Here is a 15,206-nt window from a genome sequence, read left to right as displayed (position 1 = left end):
CTTCGACCAGTGTCTCCAGGTCCCTGTTCACGAGAGCCAGTTACCGGATCCAGCCGGCATCACAGGTCCTGGAGGTAGGGCTAGGAGGTTTTAAGAGAAATAAAGACAAGAGAAAGCGGGACTTCAGGAGGACTGCCAGTCCATGATGAGACTGCAGTAACTTTATTAGTTGCAGGCGTACATTTATGAGGCTTTTCTGGGCATTTCTCCAAGTGCCCCTTTCCCAGGACAAGGCCGCCCGTCAGCTCCTCAAGACATTCTTGGAAAAGATACGTAGAGCAAGCGTCTGGTTAGATATCATTGAGAACAGCCTAGCTGAGAACATCCAGATAAGTCGTGCATCACGCGCACTCTCTAACAATGGGGCTATGGTCTGCCCTGTCCTTGGTTGACCCTGAAGGCTTAGGGGAGAGCAGGTAGGCGTCCCTACCCTGCGCTCAATCCCCTGTAGGAGAGCAGGTAGGCGTCCCTACCCTATGCTCCATCCTTGCCCTCGGGCCCCATGGAACACAGCTTCCCACAAGAAGGAAAACCCCCATTCTGCAACAAACTGTTGTTTGGAATTTTCTGCTGTTCTTCCTAGAAAAAATGTTGCTTTCTATCAATAGTTTGCTTTAGTCAGTTTGAAGAATGATGAAGATAAACTTACCTGACCTTGTAGGCCAGAGACCAGATATGCCCATAATCTCAATACCATGCCAGGTGCACTTTTTTTTAATTGGATAGAACAGCATTGTTTTTCAAGGCCAGCATGGAGATAACCACTGAGTGCACATAGGGCTGGCTCTTTAATGAAGAAAAAGGAAGTTCTGCCTGTAACCTTGCTTAGAATTTGAATTCATCCTATTTCAAGGGGGTGGAGGGCCCGGGCTGCTCCGCCCAGGCAGCTGGGAGAGAGGGGGGCAATGGAAAGATAAGTACACATATAATACCTTAATAATAATAATAATAATAATAATAATAATAAAAAGCCGCCTGCGGGCCCGTTCCGGAGCGGGAGGAGCGAGGTGGCTGACCGACCAGCGCCCGAGCCCCACTGCTCGGCCCCAACCGGACCCTCAGCCCCGAGGCCGGAAACCACGCGCCCAGCCCCCAGGTCTCTGTTGCAAGCGGGACTTTTCCTCTGAAGTTTTTCTCAGAGACTTTTTGCCTTTCATCCCCTTCTCTGCCCCCCTCCCCGCCTCCTCTCACTTCAACTGCAGGCAGAAAGCGAAAGTCTCTCTCCTTAAAAAAAAAAAAAAGCAGCAGAAACCAGTGTTGCTCAGCAGGTAGAGCGTCAGCTGAAGGGTCTTGGGTTCGATTCCGGGCAAGGGCATGTACTTTGGTTGTGGGCACATCCCCAGTGGCAGGAGGCAGCTCATGGATGTTTCTCTCTCATCGATGTTTCTAACTCTCTATCCCTCTCCCTTCCTCTCTGTGAAAAATAAAATATATTTTAAAAAAGAAAACCCCTCTGATTGACACTCTCTCCTGGCAGCGTGATCAAAACAGGAACTGCACACTTCCGTTCCGGAGAGGGGGAGGAGGAGGAGGAGTGGAGGGGGGGGAGGGAGAAGAGGAGGGGGAGGGGAAGGGGGGAGGTGGAGGAGAGAGAGGGGGAGGAGGAGAAGGGAGAGGGGACAGGGAGAGAGGAGGAGAAGGAGGGGGAGAGGAGGAGGAGAAGGAGAGGGAGGAGAGAGGGGGGGGAGAGGAGGAGGAGGAGAAGGACCTGGAGGACTCGGTGGTGCTGGGCGGAGCGAGTCCAGCCCGAACATGCTCTTCACCCAAAATTCACAACGTGGCACCTCCGCTGCCGCTGAGCACACCCGCCTGCCTGCCTGTCTGCCCGCCTGCCTGCCAGGGTGAACACAGAGCCAGTTCACCCCCTCCTATGTGCCAAAACTTTTTTTGAAACTATTTTCTATCGTGTTTGAAAGAGATCCTTTTAAACAAGAGATATATCTCTCAGGCTTCTTATGAAAGACCCCCAGAGGGAGACCCTCACTCTGTCCCACGGACCGACGGCAACCCCAATCAACCGCAGGAGGCGTCACTTGATGCAAACAGCAAGAGGCTTTTTATTCCAGCGCGCTGGGGCTCAACTCGTAACTCACGCAGGAGCAGAGGAGTCGAGCCCCGAGCAGAAAATCTCACAAGTTTATAAAGGCAAAAACCACACATCGGGAGGGGTTACACACGGAGGGGAGAGGAGGAGAACAAAGGCCGTTAGGACATTCCAAAGGGGTCTGGACTCGTTGATAACAGGTTTTTTGACAGTGCTTAAGCTTAGTCAACAGTCCCATCTGTTAATCTTGTTTCCTGTTTTTCTTAACTGTTAGAGTCCTGTGTTGCTTTGTTAGCCCTTAGCTCGGGGCTGTTTCCTGGAACAGTCTTAAAGGTTATATTCCCATCACTAGCTAGGGACCTTGGGGGTTGAGGTAAGACAAGTTTTAGTCATTTTATTCTTTCACTTAGACTGAGGTTACTCCATTTCAGCCTTTCCTGAATTGGTGACTCGTTAGTCATTAGTGTGCAGATATGTCGCCAGTCCCTCTACTGAATTTAGTTTTTTGGGGGGTTTTTTTGTAATTGGGGGAGGGAAGGTTTGTACTTGTTACTCCCTGTGCCTTGTCTTCTCCCAGAGTTTGCACCCTTTGAGGCTGCCTCGCTCATCTGGATGTGCCAGCACTGAGTGCAGGGCCCAGCAGTGGTAGACACTGCGCTCCGCCCATGGACTTGAAAACATTTTCGACCGTGACAGGGAAGCAGGCGGAGACCGCACCGCAGGCGGCCACCCCGTCTGGGGGCAGCCCGGCAGGGCTCTGGGCATTGCCCGCCCTGCAGCCAGGCTCCAGCACTGGGAGGCCGGAGCCCCGATCCTGTTGCCCACCAGGAGCGGAGGTCCCTCTCATGTCGGTGTCCAGAGGGAGCCCTTATGCAGGAGTCCAGGCTACTGGCTGTGTGGTGTGCTACACGCCGTTCCCTCCGTCTGGCACAGTACTCTCCATGGCTGTCCTGGTGAACAATGACTCCACATGAGATGGTCAGATGTGTCCAGAATCCCCCTCTGCTCTTGTTCTGAACACTGGTTCTTGGCCAACCTCGCTTGAGTCGGGGCAGGGTTTATATCAAAGCCAAACTTTCTTTAAAAAAAAAAATACAACTTGCCGGGACTGGTTTGGCTCAGTGGATAGAGTGTTGGCCTGTGGACTGAAGGGTCCCGGGTTCAATTCTGGTCAAGGGCATGTACCTTGGTTGAGGGCACATCCCCAGTGGGGGGTGTGCAGGAGGCAGCTGGTCGGTTTCTCTCTCATCGATGTTTCTAACTCTCTGTCTCTCTCAATTCCTCTCTGTGTAAAATCAATAAAATATATATTTTTAAAAATACAACTTATTCTGGGGTTTTTTTCCCCCTATATTTGAGCCTTTATAAATTAACAAGGGGAATGACTACCTTCAACCTGCCCGGGCTTCTCAAGTTCACTCCCTAATCCTTCTCACCTCGACACAACAGATGCTCCATTGCCCCCATCAGGCGTTGCAGTTAATAATGGCCGATTTTGCAGCCCCGCGGCACCGCCGCCCGCCTCGGCCCAACATGGCGATCCACAAGGCAGTGCCACCGCGGATCCCGGACACCCGGCGGGAGCTGGCGGAGCTCCTGAAGCGGAAGCAGGAGCTGGCGGAAACACTGGCAAACTTGGAGAGACAGATCTATGCTTTTGAAGGAAGCTACCTAGAAGACACCCAGATGTATGGCAATATCATTCGTGGCTGGGATAGGTGTATCTGACCAACAAAAAAACTCCAAAAGCAAAAAACGATCGAAGGAACCGGAAGTCCAAGGAAGCTGAGCGGCTCTTCAGTAAATCTTCAGTTACTTCAGCAGCTGCAGTAAGTGCATTGGCAGCAGGAGTTCAGGACCAGGTCATTGAAAAGAGGGAGCCAGGAAGTGGGACGGAAAGCGATACTTCTCCAGACTTCCACAATCAGGAAAATGAGCCCACCCAGGAGGACCCTGAGGATCTGGACGGATCTGTGCAGGGAGTGAAACCCCAGAAGGCTGCTCCCACTTCCTCAGGGAGCCCCCACAGCAGCCATAAAAAACGAAAGAATAAAAACCGACACAGGTCTGTATATTAGGTTAGGCTGGGAAGTTTTTTTAAAAAACAGAAAAACGTGATGGAGGATTGATCTGAAGTTAAACAAAAAACCACGAGCTGACTATTGGAAGACTCATTAGTGCATCTTCAGGCGCAGACTCCCAGCCACTCGGGGGTTCGAGGGAGGAGAGGGAAGCAGGTGGAGGCCGCACTGCAGGCGGCCACCCGTCCGGGGGCAGCCCGGCAGGGCTCTGGGCATTGCCCGCCCTGCAGCCAGGCTCCGGCACTGGGAGGCCGGAGCCCCGATCCTGTTGCCCACCAGGAGCAGAGGTCCCTCTCATGTCGGTGTCCAGAGGGAGCCCTTAGGCGGGAGTCCAGGCTAGTGGTTGTGTGTGGTGTGTGCTACACGCTGTTCCCTCGGTCTGGCACAGTACTCTCCATGGCTGTCCTGGTGAACAGTGACTGCACATGAGAAGGTCAGACGTGTCCAGAATCCCCGTCTGCTCTTCTTCTGAACACTGGTTCTTGGCCAGCCTCGCTTGAGTCGGGGCAGGGTTTTATCAAACCAAGCTTTCTTTTATTAAAAAATACAACTTATTCTGTTTTTTTCCTATATATATTTTTTTTTGAAAACAAAATTGAAATTTTAATTTTCACTGTGAACTTGTTTGATCAAAAATTATAGAACATCACTACATGAGTTCAAAAATTGGAAAAGTTAAAAGTGGTATACATATAATCAGCAAATTATCATATAAGACATTTTAACTACTTCACATTTCTTCTTAGAAGAATAAACTGGTTCCAAAGTACTACAAGGATAGGCATTTTTACTGCAAGCTTTAAAATGTTACTCTAGTCAACAAGTCATCTCTAAGTAAATGGCAGCATTCATACCTATAAAATTATTAGTAGATGGTACTTTATACAATCAAGATGAATTTTTCATAAAATTAGATTTTTAAAAAGACACAACAGATGCTCCACTGCTCTCATCCAGTGTAGCAGTTGATAATGGCCGATTTTCCATGCCCGGAGCAGCAGCAGCCAAGTCCAGAGCAACTAGGTCGGGAGCGGCAGTGACCAGACCCGGAGCAGCTGGTTGTGGAACGGACCAGAGCAACAGAGGCCAGGCCCGGAGCAGCCAGGCCCCGAACAGCTCGCTCCTCGCCTGCCCTCGCCCCAAGGCTGCCTCTCAGACATGGCTGGAAACTTTTGCGGGAACTTGAGGGTCTGCTGAATCAAGTGATGAAGGCTTAGATCTGGATGTGTTGAGTTAGTATAGGGCTGGGGTGTTGATCTGTGAGTGCCTTGGGCGGGGCCTGGATGAGGCTGGTTGACCTATTTGGAAATGTCTTCTGTGTGAAGTGTATCATTGGGCATGTGGAGGTATTATTGATATGAGAAAATGCTAAGTAACTGATTTACTATCTGAAAAGGGATTTACTATTGGTGAAAGGGAAGGAGGAAGAAACTGAACATAAACTGTGCACCTATGGAGGGGGCGGAGGGTGGGGTGGGAACCTGGTAGACGGGGGAAGAAATGAGGAACCTTTGTAATAATATGAACAATAAAGATTGATTTAAAACAAAACAAAAATAAATAAATAAATAAATAAAATAATAATGGCCGATTTTGTCATAAAAAAACAATAATTTCAAAGAAAACATCAAAAGTGCTTTATTCAAAGTAATGCCCATAACTGGCTACACATTCCCCCCATCTTATAAGTAATTTGTGAATATCGTCCCAATAGAATTTTTCTTCTTTGGAGGCAAACCATTCAGGGACCCAAACTACCACTTCTTTGCATGGTTTGAAGTGCTGCTCAGGGCGTGCTTGTGCCGTCCATCAGTACCTGTTATGGCGCCTGTAATTATGCCCTCGGTTCCTATCAGGTAAAGGCCCAGCCTGAGAGGCCAACTATGATTGCGCAGGTGGGCATCCCAGGGAGGACCGAGGAGACAGGCCTGTTGGCTGTGGCCTTGGACGGGACGGTGGCTGTGGCAGTGGCTGTGGCCGTGGCCGATGCAGCTGTAATGCAAGCAGGAGAGTGAGAGCCGTGCAGAACCCAGTTCCATGGAGAGGCCCTCAGCCCCGCTGTCCGGGGACCCTGCCGGGCAGTGTCTGCCTGTGTGTGTGGCCGCCCAGGGACAGGTCCTGGGGTTGGAGCAGAGAGAGGAGGTGGGCCCGGGCCCTTGGGGCTCACACAGCTAACGGGGAAGCAAGGCTGACAGTAGTCACGCCTGCTGGGACAGGAAGGAGGACAGGAGGGGGGTAGGTGGTAGAGAATCCTCGCAGGAGCTCACTGAGGAGTGTTAAAGGATTCCAGAAACAGATCAGGGGAGCTGAAGAAGACAAACAATGCTGAGAAGAGGGAACAGGACACAGAAAACGGTCTGGCAACAGAGACTGAGGAAGTGGGAAACCACAGCAGCGAACCCAGAACACATCATTGGCCCTCATTCTCCGAAAACCGTTTTCTTTGTCGTGGAGGGTCACTTTCTCAGTCAAACACACCACAGCACACACCACACACAGTGTGAAGGTCATTTCAAGGGACCTACAACCCCCCTCCCTCTGCAGAATTACCTTGTGTGCTCAGGGGACACAACACTTGTTGAAGCCACTGCCTACAGTCTCCAGTTGAGGTCATAACCAGGAGGTGGGTCATAGCTCTGTCACCCGCCAATGCTGTCTTTAACCGTCTGCCTTCGCCGCGCAACACCGTCCAGTGTCCCTTCGTTGAGTCAAAGCGGAGAGATGGCTGTCCATCCGATCCAAACTGCCAGGATGCTCTGGTGCGCCCACTGGACTCCCGCTCACACGCCATGCTGCCCTGCAGGGAGAGGGGACCTGTCCCCAGCACCGTGGGAAGGAGGTCAGCCTTGGGTCTGGCAGAGCCTCCACTGGTGTCCAGCCCCCAGCTCCCCTCTATCTCCTGGTCCTGCTCTGTCCTCTGAGGCTCCCAGTCTCATGGGGGGACCAACTTCCCACATTTACCCAAACACACCTGACCCCTCAGCCCTCACCTCCGTTCTGCCTGTGCCCCGGGTTTGGTGAACTCACCGCCGGCTGCAGGAATCTCTGCTCTCATGTCAAGCAGGGGCACCCTGAGCTCTTCCACCACGGACTGCAGAGTGTCTCTCTGCTCGCCCCAGACCCGTGTGGCATTCATGTCCGGGACACTGGTGAGTGTCAACTGGCCACCGCAGGTAAAATGAAGAAATGTGTTCCCATTGACCCGGCCCTCAATGTCACACCACGGCTCCATTAGGCGTGACTGTGAAGTCATAGCCCAGAGAGATGGCACCTGTGAGGGAGACACACAGGGGCTGGAACAAAAGCACCCCAAGTGCCCCTCCCGCATCCCTGACAGCAAGTGACCCCCTGATGCTGGGCGGCCCTTGTCCCGTTCGGTCCAGATGGCAGGGGCTCCGCTCCCACTTTGGAGAAGCTTTAGGGGGGGGGAGGGGACGACGGCGGGATGGGGGATATACAGGTGCCATGGGGGGGGGGCTTGGGTGGAGGAGGGGCTTCATCAGAACCCCCGGGTCCTCCTGGCTCCCATCTTCCTCCTGGTCCCTTCGCCCAGGACCATTTCTGACAAGTCACAGGCTCAGGACCGTCCTCTCACCGGGAAAGAGGCAGCCCGGCATGCAGAGGCCCCGAGCGGAACGGCGCCCGCAGAGAAGATCGCGGAGCGGTGGGGGGTCTGTGCCCCACTGGCCGGCGGGGTCCCGCCCATTCCATCCCTCAGGGCCCCGTCCCCACGCTGCTCCCTGGCCCGGATTCCATTGCCAAACTCACAGCGGGGAGCCGCGGGTTCCCACAGCAACGAGAGCAGCAGGAGGAGGCGGACACCTTCATCCCCAGACAGATCCATCTCCTCTCTCAGCCGCTCTCCCAGGAGGCAGGTTAAGAATTCCCCCGCCCCGCCCACCTCCCAGCCGTCAGAGGGGAGCAACCGGTCGGAATTTGCACCGTGTTTGTAGCCCCGCCTTTTTAAACTCTTCCGCTGAGCGGTAGAGCGTTCTGCGGACTGAAAGGTCCCAGGATCGATTCCGGTCAAGGGCATGTACGTTGGTTGCGGGCACATCCCCAGTAGGGGGTGTGCAAGAGGCAACTGGTCGATGTTTCTCTCTCATCGACGTTTCTAGCTCCCTATCTCTCTCCCTTCCTCTCTGTAAAAAATCAATAAAATATATTTTAAAAAATTGTGAACATTATTAAATAAATAAATAAAAAATAAAAATAAAGCACGTCTTGGGCTGCCCCTCCTCACAGCTACAGCCCTGCTGGGCATGCGCAAGAAGCTCCCCCTCCTCCCCTCCCCCACCGGAAGGCGCGGGCCCGCACCCCCCCTCCCGGCGCCGCTCGATGGCGCACGCGCACCCCGGTCCAGGTCCGAACCTGTGGGCAGTGGCGGTGGGCCAGGTCACGGTGCCCTCCCGGTCCTCCTCCTCCTCCGCGCCGACGCGCAGGAACAGGCGGCTCCTCGGCCGGGCGGGAGCCCAGCGCCGGGCGCGGTGCCGGTGCGGGCGGCGGCGGCGGCGGCGGCCCGGAGACAGACGCGGGAGGGCGCGGCCCTGCCCCTGCCCCTGCGCCCAGCGGCCTGGGCGGCCCTCGGCGGCCTCTCTCCGTCTCTCCTTCGCTCCCTCGCTTTCTCCTCGCCCCCTCCCTCCATACTGCCTGCTCCGTACTCCGGACGCCTTACGCCCAGACTTCGTGATCCCCAAGGACCACCGGGAGCCCAGTCCGATGCAATGGCAGAAAGCCCGAACTCCCTGCCAGCACTGGGTCTGTTCTTAAGCGGCAGCAGGACGAAAATGGCGACTGAAGCTTGGTCGTGTTCTATAGTGCCGCCGCCCTCGCTCCGCGGCCCACTTCCGGCTGACCCTGATTGGTTCGCGGAGGCACACCGGGACCGGAAACCGGAGTCCGCCTGGCCCGCCCTTCCGCTCCCGTTTTGGGGGGAGGAGCAGAGCCCGGCCAGATTCCAGTTGAAAACAGGACAGCCTCCGGCGGAGCAAGGGGAGGTGCAACGGAAGCCAGTGTGCAGTTCACCTTTTGATCGCGCTGCCAGGAGAGAGCGTGAATCAGAGGGGTTTTCTTTTTCTTTTTTTAAAATATTTTTTATTTTTCACAGAGAAGAAGGGAGAGGGATAGAGAGTTAGAAACATCGATGAGAGAGAAACATCCATGAGCTGCCTCCTGCACATCCCCCACTGGGGACGCGCCCGCAACCAAGATACATGCCCCTGACCGGAATCGAACCCGGGACCCTTCAGCTGACGCTCTACCCGCTGAGCCACACCGGTTTCGGCTGGGTTTTTTTTGTTTTGTTTTTAAGGAGAGAGACTCCCGCTGTCCGCCTGCGGTTGAAGCCGGGGTCCAGCGCGACTGCAGGCGCCTCCTGCGAGGAGGGGAGGGAGAGAGGAGGCAGGGAGGGGGGCGGAGAAGGGGAAGAAAAGGCCAGAAGTCTCCGAGGAGAACCGGTCCGTTTGCAACAGAGACCTGGGGGCTGGGGCGGTTCCCGGCCCGGGGCTGAGGGTCCGGTTGGAGCCGAGCAGCGGGGCTCCGGCGCCGGTCGGTCAGTCTGCTCGCTCCTCCCGCTCCGGAACTGGCTCGCAGGGCGGCTTTTTATTATTATTATTATTATTATTATTATTATTATTATTATTGTATTATATGTGTACTTATCTTTCCATTGCCCCCCCTCCCCCCAGCGGCTTTTTAAACACGCCAGACGCAGGGACAGTCGCCCCGCGACCCTGTCTCCCGACCGCTCGCCTCGGCCCCTTTAAACGCGGCATTCTCCTCCCCAAAGACACTGACCCCTGAGCACCCTCCCTGCCGGCGCTTTTGTTGTGGTTGTTTTTCTCTTTTTGCCTATTTAAAAAACAACCAGCTGCCGAAACCGGTTTGGCTCAGTGGACAGAATGTCGGCCTGTGGACTGAAAGGTCCCGGGTTCGATTCCGGTCCGGGGCTTGTACCTTGGTTGCGGACAGGTAGGTCACCAGAGGGGAGTGTGCAAGAGGCAGCTGATGGATGATTCTCTCTCATTGATGTTTCTAACTCTATCCCCCTCCCTTCCTCTCTGTAAAAAATCAATAAAATATATTTTTTAAATAAATAATAAAAATAAAAAAACAACAACTATGTGCAATTGTTAATCAAAACAAAACAGCAGCTGCAAACTTGTCCCCGCTGAAGCCCAGCGCCCCACGCGGAGTGGAGGGACCTCTCCATGAGAGACCCGTCATCCCCGGACAAGCATGGCCTCCCGTCGTTCCTGAGGAGACTCGGGAGGAGCGAGGGGCTCAGAGGCTCCGGCCCAGCCCAATGCAGAGGCCCCTTTCCCTCCCACACCGCACGGGGCAGCCACGTTCTTTGTGGATGTGGATTGTCTGGCAGGAGTGGGGCCTTCCTGCTGGAAGGAGGGCAGGGGGGGGTAGGAGGAGTCTGGGAAACTCCCACAGGGGTGAGGGCCCTTCTTCGATGGGGCCAAGCCCAGAGGGATAGACACACAGGGGTGTGTGTGTGTGTGTGTGTGTGTGTGTGTGTTGCTTCCCACTTAAAATGACAGCACACTGTTTCACTTCAAGTGAGAAGGAATCACTTTGGGAATTTTTTTCCGTGTGTCCTGCCTTCTGGGGGTCCAGTTTGTTCCAGAAAGAGGGCGGGCACCGCCCTGAGGGCTGTCCCCTGTGCTCCCAGGAGAGGACCCTTTTCCCGGCCTGACCACGGGGGCAGAGCCCACCAGGCCACAGTGTCTGCTGGCTTCCCCGTCTGGCCACCCCCCTCACCCTCTGTGGTCACTGCACCTGCCAGGACCCCAGGCTGAGCCACCTCTGCCCTGAGGCTGAGGGCCCCAGGCCTTGCTCCTCCCCACCTTAGGGTGAACACTGAGGCCTCCTGCTCCTGGTGGGGCGCTCAGCTCTGGTCTCCCCACGCCCCCGAAGACCACGTGCCTTGTTCAGGAGGAGGGGAGGCGGGGGGGGGGGGGGGGGGGAGGAAGGTGCCTCCCAGGGGGAGCCAGGGCCTGGTGCCCAATAGAGGTGGGTGATGCTGTTTCTCATCCCTTAGGATCCCGGGGGATAGGATCCCTAAAACTCACCCAGGGGAGCCCGGAGAGCAGCCCCCAGTGGCAGGGGTGGGGCAGGGCAGAGGGCGAGGCCCCGCCTGGCACCCATTTCCCAGGAGCACTGGGGACGGAGCCTGAGGCTCTCTCCTCTCCCCTGCTCCATCCCTCCGAGTTCTGAAAACCTCTCCCTCCTGTGAAGCCAGGCGGGCCTGGAAGCCAGGAAGTGACAGGTCGCTTAGAGATGAAACGGAACAGGAAAAGGTGAGTCGTGTCCTCCCCTCTCGACACCCCCACTCTGAGCTGTGTCGCCCCTTCTCCACAACTCCCCCCTCTGCCTGCAGAGAGAAGGCAGGGCCACCAGGCGGCGGGGTGCTGTGTCACCTGCTCTTTATTGACTGCCACGGGCTGCATGTCAGGGGCGCCAGGCGCCCAGGGGCGGACTGCAGAGAGGAAGGAGGGGAGAAGAGAGAAGCGGGCTTCTGAGGGCCGGGCACTCGGGCCTCCAAGGGTCAGCCCTTGGGGCTGGGCACACGTGGCAGCCCACGGCCGGGCCCTGACGAGGTGCCCGCTGCCAGGGTCAGATGCGCCTGGCTGGGAGGCACCCGGGGATGGCTCAGCAGGGCTGTCCTCCGTCAGCCGAGGCGGGCCTGCGCCCCCCAGGAGGGCGGGCAGTTGTCTAACGGAGCTGGGATGGCTCTCACTCCCACCAACTGGCCGGTGCTGGGATCTGGGTCACCCTGAGGTCGCAGCATCTCCGACCGAGGTCCCAAACCCTCCAGGCTGCGCTCTCAAACCCTCATTCCCTCGGAGAAGAGGGAGGAGAAGGGAAGGAGAAAGAGGAAAGAGGGAAGACAAATGCCCCGTTTCTAGGGCTCCCCGGTGGATGGTGGCAGGGGCAGCAGCGGTGGCAGCGGACGTGCGGCCCAGCTCAGGGCGAGGGGGCAGAGCCGGGCTTCTCCTCCCGCGACACGGGGATGGCCCGGTCGCCGTGGCCCGCGTCCCCACCAGGTGTGACGACCTTGGGCCCAGAGAAGGTCAGCATGCCGTCGGCAGACAGGGAGCAGGAGAGAGCCGACTGGTCCACGTTGGGGGGCAGGCGGTAGCGGCGGTGGAACTCGCGGGAGATGTAGCCATGATCGTCCTGGGGGGCGAGGGGGCACCGTCAGAGCGGCCAGCAGCCCCTCAGGGAGAAGGGCGTCCTGCACAGCACGAGGGTCAAGCCCATGGCCTCTCCCAGGTGGAGCGGTGAGGAGGGGCTTCTGCTGAGATCCCCCTACCTTTGCCCCACCCCCCGGCCCCCCACCCCCCATCTCCCACACCCCCGCCTCCCTCCATAATGGTCCGGCCCTTCACTGCTCTAACTTCCCTCTGAAGTCTCATGACTGGTTCTGTTCCTGTCCCGGCTCGGGGTCCCTGGGTCCACCTGAGGGTCAGGAAGCCCCCCTAAGCACAGGAGCCCACTCTCCTAGACGCGCTAGCCCACATTCGTCCGCTGGGCCCCGTCCCTCCTCCAGGTGGGAAGGCTGAGAACCCTCCCGGGAGGACCATCCTGGGCTGAGCTGGCTAAACAAGGGGCATGGACAGTGCCCCCTCCTCCACCAGCACCCACGGCTCCTCCAGCCATCGAAGGAACCCCTGGGCTCTGGCCCCGGCCATGAGAAGCTGGCACTGCCAGCATGGTGCCCGCAGGCCCCACATCCTGTCCACTTCACATGGGGACAGTGCGTACCTGTGACCGTCCGTGGGCCCTTCCCAGCTCTGCCGGAGACCCTGTCCCCACTGGGCGGCCGCTGGGCTGAGGAGGAGGGCCGCCCCTCCCGGAGAAGCCTGGGTCCCGGAGCCTGGGGCGGCCCCTCACGGGCTCGGGGCTCACCTGCCTCTCGCTGTGCTTGCCGTGGATCTCCACAAAGTCCTCCTGCACCTTCACGGTGAGGTCCTCCGGGGAGAAGTGCTTCACGTCCAGGAAGATGGCAAACTTGTCCCGGTCGGATCGGACCTGAAACCCAAACGCTCGTGTGGGTCTCCCTGGGCTGAGCCTCGGGGAGGGGGCTTGCTGCTGTGGTCCCTGCCGGGCGGGCTAGGGTGGCCAGGATGGAGTGGCCGGCGGCTCCGTCCCCAACGATCAGGACTGAAACTGCAGGTCACAGCTCTGGCCTCTCCTCAGACACACGCAGGGGACCAGTGACCGGGGCTGTGTGGACACTCGGCTGACAGCCAGGCCTGGTGCAAGGAGTGGTGTCTGTGGCTGTCTGCTTGGTAGTGGGCCCACTGGCTGGTTGCAACCGGGCAGCTGTTGTGGGATGGCTAGCTGGTTGGCTAGTAGTTGGCTGGCTGGCTGGTTGTTTGGGTAAGGTTGGTTGTTGGCTGGCTGGCTAACTGGTTGGCTAGTAGTTGTCTGGCTGACTGGTTGGTTGGGTAAGGTTGGTTGCTGGCTGGCTGGCTGGTTGGTTGGGTAAAGTTGGCTGCTGGCTGGCTGGCTGGCTGGGTAGACCTAGCTTCCCCTGACCACCATCAACAGGCTAGGGCCCTGTCTTTCCCATTGACTGGCCGGGCCCAACAGTCCACGAGGTGGCTGCCACCTGCACACAGAACCTGAGTTTAGGCGGTTCTGGCCACTGGGCTAGATCCTCGTGTGTCAGCTCTGGGCAGGCCTGCGGTCAACCAGCGTGGGGAGTGCCCAGCCCACGGACCTCTGAAGGCCCCTGGAGTCCGGTGGCCTGGCCCTGCTACTAGTAAGGCCTCAGGGGTGAGTTAATGAGATGTTGGACCCAGTAGAGCAGCTCATGTTTAAGTTGGTCATTCTGTATGGCCGAGAGTGATGTTATAATACCCAACGGCCCTTGGCAGGAGGTGGGCAGACGTGGCACCCAGCCCTCGGGGCCTGGGGGCCGTCTCGGGGAGGGAAGACGGTGGCTCTCGCTGCCTTTCCTGTGGGTGGCTCTCCCTGCCTCGGGCACCTGGGCAGGTGCGGGATGAGCCCGCTCCCCACCTCTCCGCTGGCCGGCCAGGGCTTCCCGTAGGCCCTCCGCTGGGGACCTGGGCAGCCCCTCCCGCCCAGGCTCCTGCTGCCGGACACTCAGCTCGCGTCGGCCCTCGAACTTGCCTTGGTGGGGTTGCTCTTGGGGCTTCCAGCATGTGGTTGGTGCATTACAAACCACAAATGGGTCATGAGCTGATGGAGGAAAAGACAGCGGTCGGGCCCAGGTAGGCTCCCTCTGGACCCCTCCCCGGAGGCACCGGAGGCGCTGCTGCAGGGGAACTGGGGCGAGGGGGAAAGAGGCCCCCCAGCTGTGGCCATGCACCCCACACGGCAGGACGAGAGCTCGCAGCTCCAGGCTGCCCCAGGTCCTCCAGGCTCCACCCCGGCCCTCCCGGCCAGCCACCTCACCTCGGAGATGCCAGAGTCCAGCACGGTGCGCAGCAGGGACTGGCGGTAGTAGGGGCTGATGGTGGAGGACAGGAAGGGCAGCAGGTCGCACTCGAAGAGGCCCTCGCCGAAGAACTGGTCGAAGAGCCGGCTGGGGAGGAGGGGGCCCAGGGCGCGCCTGAACCAGGGGTGCTGGATGGCGATGTCCATGGTGGGCGTCGGGGCTGCGGGACCCGGGACTCACAGGGCCTCTGGGCAGCACAGTGGGGAGCCGGGCGCGGGCCTGCCCTATATACGCCCGTCTGGGACGGGATGCCGGCGTCAGGGGATTCGTCCGGAAGCGTGAGCTCAGGAGGGAGGCTGCCCGGTCAGCAGAATCGGGGCCTGGCTGAGAGCCCAACGCTCCCCGCCGGGCCCTGACCTGCAGGCACCCCCAGCAGCGGCTCTCCTAGCGGCTCTCGGACACCCCTCGCCTGGGGGTCAGTGAAGGCTCATCCCTGCCCCCCCATGCATTCCCGCTGTCTGCCCACGTGGTCCTGTGGGGTCGTGGCCACCCTCCCTGTGGGTGCTCAGACCCGAGTCACAGACAAGGAACCTTAGACACGTGGTCCCCACCCCCACAGCTGCCAGGTGAGGGCCCGCTGTTTATCAAAACAGAATGACCTCTA

The 15,206-nt window shown here is 57.9% G+C and overlaps 2 protein-coding genes and 1 pseudogene across 10 annotated transcripts in view; 1 reads left to right on the top strand and 2 right to left on the bottom strand.

The window, feature by feature from the left end:
* Window positions 1-8,954, bottom strand: part of LOC311617275 (UL16-binding protein 3-like) — a 39,785-nt gene extending 30,831 nt beyond the window's left edge. For 2 of the 7 annotated variants that reach the window (XR_014794094.1, XR_014794095.1), the window contains exons 1-3: window positions 7,894-8,946; window positions 7,153-7,396; window positions 6,676-6,939 (exon numbers count right to left, since the gene is read on the bottom strand). Coding sequence is in view for 3 of the 7 variants with exons in the window: in XM_084873709.1 (XP_084729835.1) it covers window positions 5,978-6,117; window positions 6,676-6,939; window positions 7,153-7,396; window positions 7,894-7,953 (708 nt within the window). In the remaining 4 variants the exon portion in view is untranslated. Of the gene's footprint in view, window positions 1-5,736; window positions 6,118-6,675; window positions 6,940-7,152; window positions 7,397-7,893 lie in introns of those variants that run through there. The other 5 variants (XM_084873709.1, XM_084873708.1, XR_014794096.1 and 2 more) reach the window with 5 other exon arrangements.
* On the top strand, window positions 2,984-4,237 carry LOC311617277 (chromatin modification-related protein MEAF6-like; annotated as a pseudogene). Its single transcript, XR_014797029.1, has 2 exons — window positions 2,984-4,109; window positions 4,168-4,237. The product of XR_014797029.1 is annotated as a chromatin modification-related protein MEAF6-like (transcript).
* A 2,545-nt stretch (window positions 8,955-11,499) lies between the features above and the next one.
* CRYAA (crystallin alpha A) lies at window positions 11,500-14,914 on the bottom strand. 2 transcript variants are annotated; one of them, XM_084873721.1, is made up of 4 exons: window positions 14,560-14,914; window positions 14,271-14,343; window positions 13,045-13,181; window positions 11,500-12,312 (listed from the first exon to the last, which is right to left on the bottom strand). In XM_084873721.1, the coding sequence occupies exons 1-4, from the start codon at window positions 14,746-14,748 to the stop codon at window positions 12,100-12,102; spliced, it is 612 nt and encodes a 203-aa protein (XP_084729847.1). In that variant the 5' UTR covers window positions 14,749-14,914; the 3' UTR covers window positions 11,500-12,099. The 2 variants fall into 2 exon arrangements, with proteins under 2 accessions (XP_084729847.1, XP_084729846.1); XM_084873720.1 differs by lacking the exon at window positions 14,271-14,343 and having other exon boundaries at window positions 13,045-13,167.
* Between the last annotated feature and the right edge of the window lie 292 nt (window positions 14,915-15,206).

Source organism: Pipistrellus hanaki (assembly GCF_964339955.1).
Source record: "Pipistrellus hanaki genome assembly, chromosome: 2".
Taxonomy (NCBI): domain Eukaryota; kingdom Metazoa; phylum Chordata; class Mammalia; order Chiroptera; family Vespertilionidae; genus Pipistrellus; species Pipistrellus hanaki.
This window is presented reverse-complemented; position numbering and strand designations above follow the sequence as displayed.